The sequence below is a fragment of the Microcaecilia unicolor genome, chromosome 6, assembly GCF_901765095.1.
Source record: "Microcaecilia unicolor chromosome 6, aMicUni1.1, whole genome shotgun sequence".
Classification (NCBI taxonomy): domain Eukaryota; kingdom Metazoa; phylum Chordata; class Amphibia; order Gymnophiona; family Siphonopidae; genus Microcaecilia; species Microcaecilia unicolor.
Genome location: NC_044036.1, coordinates 188,688,171 through 188,705,480, shown reverse-complemented (window position 1 = coordinate 188,705,480; position 17,310 = coordinate 188,688,171). Strand labels below are relative to the sequence as shown.

The following is a 17,310-nucleotide window of genomic DNA, read 5'->3' as shown; positions in this document are numbered from 1 at the left end:
TCAAGTGAGCTGCTTGTTGGCGGCCTGACTCACTGAAGTTGTGCTCGGCAGAAGCGCAGCCTATACTGAGCTCTCTGTGAACTCTCACAAAATTTATATCTATATTTATTTCTCATTTTTTATCACATTTGTGATTACTTGTGGAGTTCTCTGTCTACCTTACCAAAATTTCCAGCATTTGGGATTGACTTCTTTTTATAGTTGATCAGTTTTGTCTCTCCCTTGGGATTTTTTCTAGTTTGTGGTGGATAAGGAACAAGAAGGTTTGACAGTAATAGTGAGAGTCCAGAATGCAGTGTCTGGTGAACAATAGTGAGATATTTAATGAGGATCCAGAAGGAAACTGGGACCCAGTGTTATGTGATTATCATCTCTTTTTTACCAAATAGCAATTTAATAGCAGTGTTCTGGACAAGTTGAAGTCTCCAGATTTGAGTGAGCAGTAAACCATGATATAAAGAATTTCAGTAGTCTAATTCTAAAATGACCATGGCTAGAAGGATTCTGAGGGTAGAGATATCAAGTATCGAATGGACAGACCAGATATGCCTCAGTGTAACGTGGAGGGGCATAATCGAACGTCGCCGGCGAAATAAATCGCCGGCGATCTATTTTGGCGGCAGCGCAACAGCTGGCCAGAACCGTATTATCAAAAAAGATGGCTGGCCATCTTTTTTTTCGATAATACGGTTTAGCCCGGCCAAATGCCAGAGTTCGCCAGGGTTGACATCGCCGGTTTTGTTTTTCAGCAGTAATGGAAAAAACTGCCGGCCATCTCAAACCCGGCGACATCCAAGGTATTTGGTCATGGAAGGAGCCAACATATGTAGTGCACTGGCCCCCTGACATGCCAGGACACCAACTGGGCACCCTAGGGGTCAGTGCGATGGACTTCAGAAAAAGCTCCCACATGCATAGCTCCCTTACTTTGGGTGCTGAGCCCCCCAACCCCCCCCCCCCCAAACCCACTACCCACAAATGTACAACACTACCGTAGCTCTTAGGGGTGAACGGGGCAACTACATGTGGGTACAGTGGGTTTTGGAGGGCTCCCATTTACCAGCACAAGTGTTACAGGTAGGGGGGATGGGCCTGGGTCCGCCTGCCTTAAGTGCACTGCGGTACCCACTAAAAGTGCTCCAGGGACCTGAATACACGCAGGCCTCTTGGACTTGTTGCTGCTGTATAACCTTGGCACACCAGTTGAGACCTGAACACTAATCTCTTTGAAAAAGTCCTTTATAAGCACGTTTACTCACAGTTAACTGCAGATTAGAGGTTGTGCCCCACTGGCAAAGAGTCTCCCTGGTACTGAGATTAGCAGTAGGTCAGAGCTGGCAGAATGGTATACAATGCCCTCTTTCAGCAACATTCAAGGTAATAACTAAGTTCTGTAACGTGGGTAACACATGAAAGGGATTTAAAACTGGCTGACAAAAATGGCCACTACCTCATGGACTACCGGAAACAAAACTGGACACACTCTGACCCAGTTATCATGGGGAAAAGCACCATGGGAGTAGAGCCCACTACCCTACACCCACACAATGCATTGCCGACACTGCAGTGCACCTAACAGAAAAGGTGTCACACTCACCCGAGAGCCATATCACAACCAGGGAAAGGTTGTCAGAGGATAGAACACATTCTGCTGTCATGGAGGTGGGTACGGCATTTGAGGCTGGCATACAGGCTGGCAAAAAATTGTTTTAGCGTGGGAGGGGGTTGGTGACCACTGGGGGAGTACGGGGAGGTCATCCCCGATTCCTTCTGGTGGTCATCTGGTGAGTTGGGGCAACTTTTTGAGGCTTGGTAGTGAAAATTAAAGGACCAAGCAAACCTGGCGAAATACTGCTGAACGCTGCTTTTTTTTCCATTATCCACGAAAGCCGGCCATCTGTTAGCCATGCCCATGCCCGCCCATGTCCTGCCTTCGCTATGCCGCTGACACGCCCCCTTGAACTTTCGCCGGCGAGGCGATGGGAAAGCGGCGATGCTCTCAAAAAAGCCGCTTTCGAATATACCGATTTGGCCGCTTTTGAGAGATCGCCGGCCATCTCCCGATTTATGCGCCCCTTCAACCTCAATTCATGTCCTCTAGTTCTACCGCCTTCTCGTCTCTGGAAAAGGTTCATTTGCGGATTAATACCTTTCAAATATTTGAACGCCTGTATCATGTCATCCCTGTTTCTCCTTTCCTCCAAGGTTCAGGTCAGCTTGTAGAAAAGCTTTGCTGAACGATGGTTGAATTTGTTTCTGAAAAAAGAAGGAACTGTCCAAATATACCCTTCACTGAGTCTTTACGAGGAACACTGGCACCATGAATGTGAGGTGGAGAAGAAGGGGGCATAGGGGATCCTCAAAAGAAGATGATCACGTCTAATTTAGTGGGATTAAGTTTTACATAGCCAAATGGTAAAATGGGGGGGGGGGGGGGGGGGGGGGAGGGAGACAAGATATTTTTAGATTTGTTAGTTATAGGAAAAAGTGTAAAATTGGAACTGTGAGACTCAGAGGTGAAGGGAAGTAATATGTAGAAGCTGATAAAGATAAGGTGGAATTACTTAACAAATATTTCTATTCTGTGTTCACAGATGAAAGGCCAGGAGCAGAACCACAGAAGACAAACAAATAGGAACAAATAAGTGATAGTTCCTGAATGATTTTTGTGTTCATGAGAAGTTGGCTAAACTAAAGGTGGACAAAGCGGTAAGTCCAGATGGCATACATCTGAGGATACTGAAGGAACTTAGGGAAATTCTAGCAGCTCTGCTGACCTTTTCAATGTTTCTCTTGAGTTGGGAGTGGTCCCGGAGGTCTAGAGAAGAGCAGATGTGGTCTGTCTCAACAAAAGCAGAAGTAAAGAGGTTTAGAACTACAGAACAGTAAGTCTGACTTCAGTAAAGTTTGCAGCCAAACTTTAATGAGGAACCCTGCAAACCCACTCTTGGAGTCCTGTTATACATAAGTGGGACAGACCGAAGGTCCATCAAGCCCAGCATCCTGTTTCCAACATTGGCCAATCCAGGTCACAAGTACTTTTGTTGTTTGGTTTTGTCTTCTGTGCCTTGAATTCCTTCTCCCTCATTGCTGAAAATGTTCAGACAGAAAAGGTAGAAAAATTGTTGTTGTGTGAATGTATTAATATAAGCTTTTAAATTGTTTTTCGTTTTTTCACTTGAAAGGCTTATACTTAAGTACAGAAAACAGGCACCAATGTGTGCTTTCACTTTCGGGTTTGCTCGGACTCACACACATTTCTTTCTCAGTACCAGCTCTTACAGGCTTCCTTCTGCTTCCATAAGAAATCAAAACCACAGATTTTAAACAGTAAATAATGCAAAATCCTCTCTTCAAACTTCCCAACACCAGCTCCGAGCTGGCGGTAGGTTTAGAGCAGTAAGAACAGGGTTTGTTTGTGCGCTGTTCTCTAAGCATTGGGAGGACATAGCAAATGACCTCATTAACATCCATTTGACTACAGATAAATACAGTTTGCGGCCATCTGTAGTGTGCATGTTGTTTCCTACGATAAAGGCTTCTGAGCACTCTGTGCAGATTAACGCCGGCTCTAGTCCAGAACTAATCGGTTCTAACACTGGCATTAGGTTCTGAGCATCCGCACATTAATATGCTGGTTGTTCAGAGAGCAAAAGGTTGCAACCTCACCCTCTTTTCCACAGCTGTGGAAGGCTGCCAATGAATCACCTTGCTGTCTTCCCTTTGAGAAGACTTTCAGCTCCACCCCTCTCTGCAGCTTGGAAAGTGTAGCCCTCTTTCTGGGACTTGCTCCTTCCCACCCTTCCCCCAGGGCTCTTGCTAATGCTGGAAACACATTTCTCAATGAGGCTTCTGAATAGGGTAAAGTTCATGTCCTAGCTTTTCTCCCTTTCCCTGAGAGACACTGATCCATGCCAGGTTTTCTTGCCATCAATGACCCTGACTGGCATAGTTAGTCACAACAAGTAGTACACTATTATTATTATTATTAATTACATTTGTACCCCGCGCTTTCCCACACATAACAGGTTCAATGTGACTTACATAGTAAATAGAATTACAAAGTCTTGAAGGAGAATGTTACAAGTTGTAGTAAACATAGTAGTAGTGGGGTTTTGAGGATATGTAAATTGGGCATAGAGAGGTAAACAAAGATAGGATAAGCAAAAGGAGAAGAGATTGGGAGGGGTAAGGAGTAGGAAGGATGGAGAGGAAGAGATTGAGGAATGGGCATAAGGAGATTGTGAGACATGGTATAATAATCGTCGGGGCAGGAATCATGTGGGTGGGCTTAAAAAGTTAAGTTGGGTCATTAGGGTAAGCTTTCTTGAAGAGATGGGTCTTCAACATTTTTCTGAATGGTAGATGATCGTTGATAGTTCGGATGGATCTTGGCAGAGCATTCCAAAGATGCCCAAAAAGGAGAAACTGGATGCATAGGAGGTCTTCTATTTAATAACTTTGCAGTTGGGAAGGTGTAAATTGAGGTAAGTACGAGAAGACGATGATCTATTTCTGGCTGGGAGGTCGACGAGGTTATTCATGTAGTTAGGGGATCTCCATATATGATCTTATGAATCAGAGTGTGGACTTTAAAATTTATTCTTTCTCTGATGGGGAGCTAATGAAGCTTCTTTCAAAGAGGTGTGTACATATGTGGTACAGCGTGTAACTGCAAGAGGCATGCATGGGAAAGGCACAGGCATGTCTACAATTCTCATGTACAACTTATACAATACTAAACGTTACTTGTATTGCATGGTACACTGAGGTGTGCCCATTTACACCTGCCAACGACCTGGCAAAAAAAGTCATGCTAATGTGAGTTTATGCTAGTATTCTATAAGGAAACTAAACGCTTCCAACACAGCCTTGGGAGGTGTCCTATTATAGACCTACTCCCATAGTGTTCACAAAGATGAAGGAAGCAGTTCTTCCAAGCCTGCGGGGACATTCTCCTTCAATGCCTGCACCCACCCTATAAACATTTTTCTGTTGTGGATGTTGAAGTGAGAGTGTTTTAGCTTCTTGGACCATGGGTGTCCATCTATCAAAGAAGGTATGAAGCATTTTCTGCAGCAGACTGGCTAACCTACTGAGGAGGGCTTTAAACTAGAATCGATGGGGCTGAGTCACAAATGGGAAAAAGGGCAAAGTCTGAAAGCAGTATAAACTAATGTCCAAAATATGGGAAATAAGGCTTTAGATTTTGAGGTTTTGATGGAAGAGGCTGATTTGGATTTAGTGGCGATCACAGAGACATGGTCACAGAGAACCATGACTAGGATATAATTATAGTGGGCTATAATCTATTCAGGAAAGACAGGGTAGGAAGAAAGGGAGGAGGCTAGCATTATATGTTACTGCAGGACCTACAGGGTAAGGAAGAGGCACAGCAGGTCAATCTGGAAAGAGGGAATGGCAAATATATTTACATTGATGTCATATAAAGGCCTCCTTCACAGACAGAAGAAGTGGACAGAAATTTAATCAAAGACATTCAAAATACGGCTATGAAAGGGGAAGTATTAGTTATAGGTGATTTTAATATGCCAGATATCGACTGGAGTATCCCCATTGCAAGGAGATCCCGGATTCTCTCCAGGGGAAACTATTCCAGTAGTTGGTAATGGAACCCAAGCGTAATGGGGTCATACTACACTTAGTACTTACTAATGGGGGGGGGAGTGTTTCTGATGTTATAGTGGGTGATCATCTGGCATCACCAGGTGGTGTAGATTAATATTAAGACAGGTGTGGAGAGAGTTCATTCAAAAAGTGAAGGTTCTAGTTAAAAAAAAAAACCTAAACTTTAAGATGAGGGATTACTTCAAGGATTGTTGTCTGGATAGCTACATCTGGAGGAAGTAGAAAAGCAGTAGGCAAAACTGAAAGGAGCTTTTGTAAGGGAAACAAACCTTTTCCTAAGGAAAGTAAATAAAAGAGAGAGGAAAAGAAGGCCACTTTGGTTCTAAAAGAAGTAGCTGAAAAGGTAAGGAAAAAGAGGTTAGCCTTCATAAACTACAAGAGATCGCAGAAAGAGGAAGACCAGTGACAATATCTGGAAAAGCTAAAAGAAGTAGGAAAACAAAGAAGCAAATGGAAGAAAAATAGCCAATTCTGTAAAATGGGGGGACAAGACATTTTTTTAGTGATTTGTTAGTGATAGGAAAAACTGCAGAATTTCATTCTGAGACTCAGGTGAAGGGGAGGAAAATGTAGAATCTGATAAAGACAAGGCACAACTGCTTGACAAATATTTCTGTTCTGTGTTCACAGCTGAAGGGCCAGAAACATGACGCAAAAGTCAAACACAAATAGGATTTTCAGAGAACTATGTTCATGAGTTGCTGGCTAAACTAGAGATGGACAAAGTGAGGGGCTGGACGGCATGCATCCAAGGATACTGAAGGAATTCAGGGATGTTCTGGTGGCTCCGCTGGCTGACCTTTCTCAATGATTCTCTAGAGTCGAGAGTGATCCCAGAGAACTGAAGAAGGGCAGATGTGGTCCCTCTCCACAAAAGTAGAAGAAAGGAAGAGATTGGAACCTACAGGCTGACTTCTGTGGTAAGTAAAACAACCAATAGTAAAGTTTTGGGAACCTAATGTATTACAGGGCATAAGGCATCATGGTTTCACTTCTGCATGGAAAGGGCAGTGAATTTGTGGAACGGCCTCCCAGTAGAAGTGGTGGAGATGAAAATATTATCTGAATTCAAGAGAACTTGGGACAAGTAAGGGAGTGAAGGAGAGTAGATGGCATGGATAGGCAGACTGGATAGGCCACTTGGCCTTTATCTGTCTTAATTTTCTCTGTTTCTATGGATGTTCATGGATATCCTAAAGCCAGGCTTAGTCTGAGCATTTTCTTTTTCTTTTTTTTTTTTTTACCATTTATTTTATCATTTTCATGTACAAACATGGCAGCAAGGAAAACATTTCTAATACAACCAAATCGCTAATTCTTTTTTTTTTTTTAATGCTTACATGAATGTTATTTTTCTCAAACTTTACATTTCCTTTTAAATTTTGTTGAAAGCAGCAATATCAATGCTCTGCACATATGAACTTTGACAGCAAATTTCTGAGTTTACTGAACTTTTTTTCTTATGTTTTGCTTATTTTTTCTCTCTTTGATTACATTTGATGAAAACTTTTTGCAGGGCGAGTTTTGTTTTTTACATCTGTTTAGCAAAGCATAAAAGCAAACTGAGGGATGGAGGAAATGTTGCACAAGGGAAGAGACAGGCATGTTCAGAGCATTGCATTTAGGGCCAGATGCACTAAACTTTACGAGCCAATAACGAGGCATTAATGAGCCATTAACAAGCAAGTATTAAACCCTGGCATGCACTAAATACTTTTTTCTGACAACAGTAGCAGCTAACGCAAACGGAATGCAGATGAGCAAATTGTGTAGAAACCCTATTGAAATTAGATGCACTAAGCTTTTCCGCTTGCCCTAACGCTGGAAAACGCTGGGAAATATAACGAGAGGTCTGTACCTTTCGTTGGGGCTGCGCGGGCTTGGAAAACATATAAAATGTAAAAAAAAACAAAAACAGGAGGGGGCAAAAACGACCAAGTGCTCATCAGGAGCGTCCTTTATGGACAACCTTGCTCCCTCCCCCGCCCAAGGTCACCGCCGCCGCTCCCCCCTCCCCCCGCATTGAAATCAGAACTTTACTCCTTCCTTCCTTCCTTGAAACGACAGCTTCCCCGCCATCCTCCACCCCCCCTTGGCTCCGCCCCGCCGCCCCCCCTGAGGTCGTCGCCGCCACCGCTCCCCCCTCCACCCGCCCCCCTCTGTCTGCCACCGTGCCCTCACAGCGCCTCTCACCTCCGTGTAAGTTACTTACGTCAGAAGAGGGCGGGCCAGGGAGGAAAGGAGAGAAGTCCGGAGAGGCGATCAGCAGTTGTTGTCGGTGCAGCGCCTTCACATGGTGAGAGGCGCTGTGAGGGCCTGGTGGCAGAAGGAGGGGGGCGGGTGGAGGGGGGAGCGGCAGCGGCGACCTCGGGGGGGGGCAGCAGGGCGGGGCCACGGGGGGGGGGGGGGGCGGAGGATGGTGGGGAAGCTGTCATTTCAAGGAAGGAAGGAAGGAAGGGAGGGGGGCCGGGGCAACCTCGGGCGGGGGGGGGGGGGGGGGGCAAGGCTGTCCATAAAGGACGTGGGTTTATTTTATGTCCTTGGCATGTGCAGAGCAGCCAGCATAACGCTTGGCTGCTCTGCGCATGCTCTACCGGCCGATTATCCGAAGGTTTTACGAATGATTAGAGAATGCAAGTGAGCTGCAATGAGCAGCTCATTTGCATTCCCTTTCCTTGATGCATAGCCGTTCCCTAAGATTCACAATGGAATTCGGTACGGAACGGCTCTAACGACAACTTTAGTGCATCCCCCCCTTAGTTCTGAGCTTTGGGAGAGCTCTTTCATCCTGGCACATCACAGGACGGCTCCCAGCTGTGTGCCTGATTGTACCTTGATTGTTGAGGGAAGAGTTTATTTAGAGGTGCTGAGGTGAAATACTGTATACACAATTACTTTGAAGAGTGCTGCTAAGATTTTATATAACAGTACTGTCAGCAGTACTGAGATAGTCAAGTTTCAAGTTTATTACAATTTGATATAGTGCACCATCGGAATCCTTCTGAGAGGTTTACAATAATATATCTTAGAAAAACGAACTACAAATTAATAGGAAAGAAAAAGTTTAGATATAAAAAAGAGATAAAAGTTCAAAAAATATAGATATGAGAGAAAAAAAAGTATAAGTACTTTAATTAAACAATGCTGACATACCAAAATTTATATTACTACCAATACCCATCCTGCCATATGACATTACTATTATGAAATACAGTTTTAGCATTAATAGCAGCAGCATTAGCAAGGTATAGCATTGGTATTAAAATTTGCCAATGCAAAGTTACAGCATTAGTATTAACACTTGGCAGTGCTGGGATCCCACATTAGCATTATGACATACAGCAATAGTATTAATACTCACTCAGTGGTGCTGCACAGGGGGGTGATAGTGAGTATGGTGGGATTTTCTCGGTACTGGAAGGGTTCTGTAGTAGTGAACGCAGCTCCATCAATCCACAGTGTGACAGAGGTGTTGCTCAGTGAGCTGTACCTGGGAGTACTGCATCGAATCTCATCTTCGGTCTCACTGCAGAGGCAGAGGAGCAGCAGGGCAGTCATCAGTTGGTGACAAGAGAAGTATACTGTTTCTGACCATGTGAGTGATTTTCAATATTCACCCTCTATATTTCTATGAAACATGGAAGCAAACGTTCCATGATCTGCCCAACAGCGATCTCCAAAAGAAAATCATATTTTCACATGTTTAGAGTCACACTTCAGAGCAGAGAATCAGAGTAAAGCAGGTACTAATTGACTGATTTCTAACAGAAATATGGAAATTCCAAAACATCAAATACTAACATGGGTTACAAAGAATTGCCAGGAAGACACGAGAAAGTTCACAGAACCCAAAGTCACAGCTATAAAAGAGAATTTATGCTTGGTATTCCTGCCGAAATCTCACTGATGCACATAGGAAAAAATAATTGCAATTTACAGGTACAAAATAATGCTGGGTTCTGAGTTAGGAGTCACCACCCAAGAAAGTAATTGTAGAAAATTTAATGAAATTTTCAATCCAGTGTGCTATAGCTGCAAAAAAATCAAAGAGAATGTTGGGGATTATCTGATAAAAGATAGAGGACAACACTGAGAATATCATTATGCCTCTCTATAGGTCTCTACTGTGACCACAACTCGAGTAATATGTACAGTTCTGTTTACCCCATCTCATAAATGATAAGTAAATTTGTCTGAGTCAGTTTTGGTCTTGGGCTACTAGTCCCACCCCTTTTTGGGAACTTCTTGGTTACATCTCACTTGATCTGGACTGGTCTGGTAGGATGTTAAGGAAGTAAAAGCTATATATTACCCAATGTTCCCTCTAATTTTTGCTGGCCCATGTGTGCAAGAAAAACATTTAATGCGCAAGTTTTCAGCCTTGACTTGACATGTACAGTATAGCCTATGTTCACAATAAAGAAAATCAGCATAAATTCTGTGCGCACAATTGCTAGGCATCTGCGCTCCCTTTCTGACCTACAAGTGTATGCATATGCACGTGGCTTAGAGGGAACACTGATCTTATCTGATAACTTTCTTTCCTTTAGTCCTACCTGACCAGTTCAGAAACCCTCCCTAGTTAGTTTCTCTTGCACAATAGTGTTCTTATTTCCTCTTGGTTTCATTTTGAAGATATCATTACTTCGATCTCAGGGTTATGAACTGTCGTACATTGCCTCCTGACAAAGTCAAGTCACTGCATGTCAATGAAGACTTTACCTATATTATTGGAATGCTAATTAGCTGAGAATAATGACACAGGCCTCAGGAACCATTGGCAGGGAAGGGTGCTGCCATGATAGCACGGGAGGCAGGAGCAAGTGGGCATCGTTTCTGCCTCCTTTGAGGTATGAACTTGGATGAAGTTTGGGGGCCTGGGGTGGGATAGGAGAGCAGAGATGGGTTTGTTATTTTTTAACAGTACTTAAGTAAAAAGTAAAAGTACTGGCTTCAAAAGTAGTATCCTACTCCTTGATACTATGTCCTCACTTGGATTTCAGGGCTCTGTTCTTTCCTGGTTTTCTTCTTATCTGTCCCATCGTACTTTTAGTGTATACTCTGGTGGGTCCTCATCCATTTCTATTCCACTATCAGTTGGTGTACCTCAGAGATCTGTCCTGGGACCTCTTCTTTTCACCTTCAACACTTCTTCCCTTGGTACTCTGAATCACCTTTACGCTGATAACTCCCAGATCTACCTCTCCACACCAGAAATCTCAGCAGGAATCCAGGCCAAAGTATCAGCCTGCCTGTCTTACATTGCTGCCTGGATGTCTCACCACCATCTAAAACTAAAGATGACCAAGACTGAGCTTCTTATCTATCCCCCTAAACCAACCTCTCCTCTTCCCCCATTCTCTATCTCTGTGGATAACACTCTCATCCTCCCTGTCTCATCAGTTTATAACCTTGGGATCATCTTCGACTCCTCTCTCTCCTTCTCTGCACATATTCAGCAGACTGCTAAAACCTGTCGTTTCTTTCCCTATAACATCACCAAAATCCATCCTTTCCTTTCTGAGCACACTACCAGAAACCTTATCACCTCTCGCTTAGAGTAGAGGAGTGGCCTAGTGGTTAGAGTGGTGGACTTTGGTCCTGGGGAACTGGGTTTGATTCCCACTGCAGGCACAGGCAGCTCCTTGTGACTCTGGGCAAGTCACTTAACCCTCCATTGCCCCAGGTACAAATAAGTACCTGTATGTAATATGTAAGCTGCATTGAGCCTGCTATGAGTGGGAAAGCGCGGGGTACAAATGTAATAAAAAAAATAAAAATTATTGTAACTTGCTTCTCACAGGTCTCCCACTTAGCCATCTCTCTCCTCTTCAATCTCTTCAAAATTCTCAAGCACGATTTATATTCCGCCAGTGTCACTATGCTCATATTAGCCCTCTCCTCGTCACTTCATTGGCTCCCTAACCATTTCAGCATACAGTTCAAACTTCTCTTACTGACTTATAAGTGAATTCACTCTGCAGCTCCTCAGTACCTCTCCACTCATCTCTCCCTACACTCCTCCCTGGGAACTCCGTTCACTGGGTAAATCTCTCTTATCTGCACTCTTCTCCTCCACCGCTAACTCCAGACTCCGTTTCTTTTATCTTGCTGTACCATATGCCTGGAATAGACTTCCTGAGCCAGTACATCAAACTCCATCTCTGACCGTCTTTTAACTCCTAACCCTTACTCACTTGTTCAGTACTCATGTTTTATCATTACTATATTAGTATTTTCTTATCTCTTATTTGTCCTGTTTGTCTGTCCTAATGACACTGTAAGCTCTGTTGAGCAGGGACTGTCTCTTTATGTCCAATGAACAGTGCTGCGTACATCTAGTAGCACTATAGAAATGATAAGTAGTAGTAGTAAGTAAAAGTAGAAAGTCTTATCCAAAAAATATTCAAGTAAAAGTAATAAAGCACAGCTCTTAAAACTACTTTTTACTACAAAGCAAAAAGTATTCTTCACAAGTTGGACCACAGAATCCAGTATGTTTACAAGCAAACTTCTTATTTGTCCTGTTTGTCTGTCTTAGAAAAAAACACCCTGAGCATTGCAGTAGGCAGAAGAACATTAATACACCTATTGAAAAACAAAACAAGCTGAATTAGTATAGATCAGTCTTACAAAGACACTTGATGCTAACAGAATACCTGGCCTTTTTCACACAGTCCTGGAAGTTTACATCAGAGGAGGTGGGCTTGGAGCAGGAAACACTAGCAGCACTGCAGAGAGCCAGGTCCTGTGCGTCTCCCATGGTGGTTTATTAGTGTGAGCCCAACAGAGGTGCAACAGGAGGGAGGGAGCAAGATTGTGCTGCAGGCCAGGGAGGGGAGAAGGAGTGGGCCCTGCATGCAGTGAAGGTGCTATGCAGGCTGGGGAGGCAGCTGAGCATGGCAACAACAAAGTAATAGCCAGTCAACAGCTGTTCTGGGCGGGTGTACAGAATGGGGGCTAGGGGTTCCAGGTGACGTCAGACCCTCGCTTGCATCTGAATGGGCCTGAACTTCGGGTCCCAGCTCAGCTGTTTTCGGGAGCAGAAGTTCGGGCCCAATCAAGTGCAAGTCACATCTGATATTTTTTACATAAGTACACAAGTATATGTGTTGTCATACTGAGACAGACCGAAGGACCATCAATCCTAGTTTCCAACAGAGGCCAGTGCAGGTCACAAGTACCTGGAAAGATCCCAAAACAGTAGAATATATTTTTTGCTGCTTATTCTAGAAATAAGCAGTGAATTTTTCCAAATCCATTTTAATAATGGCTTATGGACTTTTCTTTTAGGAAGCTATCCAAACCATTTAAAAACCCTACTAAGCTAACTGCTTTTACCACATTCTCTGGCAACAAATTCCAGAGTTTAATTACACATTGAGTGAAGAAATATTTTCTTTGATTTGTTTTAAATTTACTACTTTGTAGCTTCATTGCGTGCCTCCTAGTCCTAGTATTTTTGGAAAGAGTAAACAAGTGATTCACGTCTACCCGTTCCACTCCACTCATTATTTTATAGACCTCTATCATATCTCCCCTCTGTCGTCTTCTCCAAGCTGAAGAGCCCTAGCAACTTTAGCCATTCCTCACAGGGAAGTTGTCCCATCCCTTTTATCACTTCCATCGCCCTTCTCTGTACCTTTTCCAATTCCACAATATCTTTTTTGAGATGCGGTGACCAGAATTGCACACAGTCTTCAAAGTGCAGTCACATCATGGAGCGATACAAAGGCATTATAACTTTCTCATTTTTGTTTCCCATTCCTTTCCTAATAATACCTAACATTCTATTTGCTTTCTTTGCTGCCTCAGCACACTGAGCAGAGGGTTTCAATGTATTGTCAGCTATGACTCCCAGATCCTTTTCCTGGTCGGTGACTCCTAACGGGGAACCTTGCATTACATAGCTATAGTTCAGGTTCCTCTTTCCCACATGCATCACTTTGCACTTGCTCACATTAAATATCATCTGCCATTTGGATGCTCAGTCTCCCAGTCTTGTAAGTTCGTCTTGCAATTATTCACAATCCTCTTGTGATTTAACAACTTTGAATAACTTTGTTTCATCAGAAAATGTAATTACCTCACTAGTTATTCCCATATCTAGATTATTTATAAATATGCTAAAAAGCAGCAGTCCCAACACAGACCCCTGGGGAACCCCAGTATCTACCCTTCTCCACTGAAAATACTGACCATTTAACCCTACTCTCTGTTTTCTGTCCTTTAATCAGTTTTTAATCCATAGAACACTATCTCCTATCCCATGACATTCCAATTTCCTTTGGAGTCTTTCACGAGGTACTTTCCAAATTTGTACTTTGTTACTAAATACAAAAGTACAGCTTAAATGTAACTCATTACAAGTAAAAAATTTTTTAAAAAATATGTAAATATAACTTGTTACAAGTAAAAGTACTGCCAAATGTTCTTAAGTACAAGTAGTTGATTCTACCCATCTCTGTAGGGGAGATAAGGAGATGCACTAGACACCAGAGAAAGTGTTGTTGTTGTTTTTTTTTAATTTGGAGGAGATTGAGTTGGACTTGGGGTCTAGGAGCGGGGGGGGGGGGGGGGGTGGTATTTATGTACAGTTGGGGTCAGGGTGGAAGGGGAAAGGATAGGTGGAAGGGTGAACTAGATACCAGGGATATATTTAAGTTGAAAGTTGAGGGATCAAGGGGGCGGTTGACAGAACACTTGGGGCAGATGCAAACTACTGAAACAATTTTTTTTAAATGTCACCTTTCCTGTCAGTGCCTGAACCGATTACATTACATTTCTCATTTCTTATATTCCGCCTATACCGTTTTCAAGGCAAATTCCATATAAAGAAGCCAGAGAGAAAGTTCTGGGAACATACAAAAACACACATCAATACTAAAATGATCCTGAATAGACAAAATTTAACCTTCATTTCCACTTAGAAGAAGAGATTACATACTTCCTAAAAAGCATGTCTTGATACATTTCCTAAAAACATCATAATTTGCTAATCGTCTTATAGATATAGGTAATGTATTCCATATTTTTGTTGCCTACTAAGAAAATAACTTCTTATATTTCATACCCTTATATGTTGGAAATACTGATTTTGATTGATCACGTCTTATACTTTTTGATAGAAAAGCAACACTGGGCCTTCAGGATAGAGATAACGGTCATCCTGTAATCTGAAAATGACCTGAGACGGGTCGTGATTCGGCGTGCAAACGCCTGCCTCAGGGGTCAGAATGGTTCTTGTGTGTATAATATGGAATAATGGAAATGAACCACGAAGTTAGGGCATATTGCCCACTACGTTGTGATTGTCCGTTTAATCAAACAGAACGCCGTCTGTGAAAAAACCCCGCCATATTATACACAGAAGAACCATTCTGACCCCTGAGGCAGGCTTGTACACCGAAACATGGCCCGTGTCGGGTCATTTTCAGATTAAAGGACGACCGTTATCTCTATCCTGAAGGCCCAGTGTTGCTTTTTTTCTGTTGCTGTTTATGCTTGTATGCTGTTTTTACCCTCTCATACTTTTTGATAGAATTTGAAAATTTGATTATATATATAAGGCCGTGCAATTCCCTGAACAATTTTAAATATTAGACAGTACAGTTTATATTCAATTCTGGCTTCTACAGGTAACCAGTGTAGTTGGATATACCATGCTGTCATTATCAGATTTGTTTAGGGAACAGATCAATCACTGCTCAGGCACTGGACAGAAAAGGTGACATTTTGCAATGAACTGCGGACTACTGCAGCAATTTTAACGTGGAATTAATTTGCATGCTCATTGATTACAGCATGCTGTTGTGGTTGGTTTTTGGTTTTTTTTGTGGTACAGCTACCATGAGAGAGAGAGACAAGCAGGTTAGAGCTCTTCAGCTTGGATAAAAGATGACAGAAATGGTATATGTCAAAAGCTCTGCCGAAATTCATTCTTATGAGTGGGGTGGAATAGGGAATAAGGAATGCCTGTCAAACAAAACAAAAACAAGAGGACACTGTGAAACTAATGACCACCTTAATTGAGGTGTGGAATCTGTTGCCAGAGAATGTGGTCAACAGAACAACATAGTGGGAATTAATAGATGATTGGGCAAGTTCCTGGAGGAAACACCCATAAAGAATGATCAGCCAGGTAGACTTGGGAGAGCCATTGTTCATCCCTGGAAAAGAGCTATGAAAAATAGATCTACTTTTTGGAATCTGCACGTACTGGATTGGCTGCTCTATGTTCTTAGAATTAAAAACAAAAACTCAAATAGCCACTTTCAGACTGACTGGCCATAATATGCAGTGTGCAGAGTGAAATCCTATTTTTTTTTTACCTCAGTTCCTCAATCAGGGGACACAGCATCCCATTCACCAGAACTTTCCTGTTGATCCCTGTTGTCAGATGTTTCCCTCGGATGGACAGCTCGGTGCCCCCAGCCAGTGGCCCATATGCAGGTATAATGGAAGTTACAAGAGGCTCCTAGGAATGAAAAAACAGAGCAAGAACTTACTGAAGAGCCAGCGAGGAACCACACACCCTGTCCTTGTGAGAAGCAAAAAAAACTCAGAGGTCAGTATTAAGTGGCATGACTGTTATATAACTTTACATGCATAAGAGATACGTTCAAACTGAAACAACAGGGAGCATGGATCTAGCACAACAGGCAGTAGAAACGTGGGAACAGAAGGGTGCAAGAGAACTATGTTAAAGCTATACGTATTTTCAGCAGTGGAAAATTGTATAAACAGCCCTTTGAAAATATATGTATAACTTTAAATGCATATTTGTGTGACTAAAAGTATACCTGCTATTTACCTGTAAGAAGCTAAACATGTATTTTATTTGTTTTGAACATGGCTGAGTCAGACCAACCTCCAAAGCCCAGCATCTTGCTTCTGACAGTGACCAATCCAGGTCATAGATATCCTGCAGTTCCTACTTAATAAGTAAGTCTTCTTTCTGACCTTACTTTTTCCAAAACCATTCCACTTTTTAATTTTTTTAAACACATGTAATCAGTGCTGCTACTGCTTTTGAATATCAACCTATCAGAGCCTGGTACCAAGGCTATTTGGATCAATGCCCTCCACTCCACTTTCTGGATCCCCCTCTCACCCTCTCCTCTCCCCCTCCCTCCGGTCTGGCACAAAGACAGTCTCCATCAGATTTCAAAATCAAGTAGATAAATAAGTGAAAAAGTTAATCCTAAGTATATTAAATTATTATGATTAAAGTGATCAACTGCAGTATATTTGCAGACTTCATTTCTGGGTAAAAAGAAAAATATGTATACCACAAAACAGCATAGCCTTGTCTTCTCCTGGACATAGGTTCTTTAGCTGGTACATGGACCTTGGGAGCATATAGAGTGGCAAAAGCAGCAAGGACTTGGAGCATGGAAGACAGAATGTAGCTATACAGGGTTTTTTTTACCCTATGGTCCACAGGAATACTGAGGAGGCTGAGTTCCCAGACAGGGAAAGGGGAATAAAATGTATTTCTTTTAGAACATTTATAGCCCAAACCACTGACAGTGCCTAGCAGATAACATTCATCTCTTAAACAGATTATCTAACATAAATAAAAGTTCCCTCCCCCAGTATACCTAATTAAATAAGCAGTGCATTCTACAGGCTTGCTTATAATATAAAGGCAAAGGGGCC

At 42.6% G+C, this 17,310-nt stretch overlaps 1 protein-coding gene across 7 annotated transcripts in view; it reads right to left on the bottom strand.

The window, feature by feature from the left end:
- Positions 1–17,310, bottom strand: part of MST1R (macrophage stimulating 1 receptor) — a 239,425-nt gene that overhangs the window by 72,829 nt on the left and 149,286 nt on the right. For all 7 annotated transcript variants that reach the window (XM_030205877.1, XM_030205881.1, XM_030205878.1 and 4 more), the window contains exons 8-9: positions 15,981–16,126; positions 9,011–9,175 (exon numbers count right to left, since the gene is read on the bottom strand). In XM_030205877.1, coding sequence (XP_030061737.1) covers positions 9,011–9,175; positions 15,981–16,126 — 311 coding nt within the window. The remainder of the gene's footprint in view (positions 1–9,010; positions 9,176–15,980; positions 16,127–17,310) is intronic.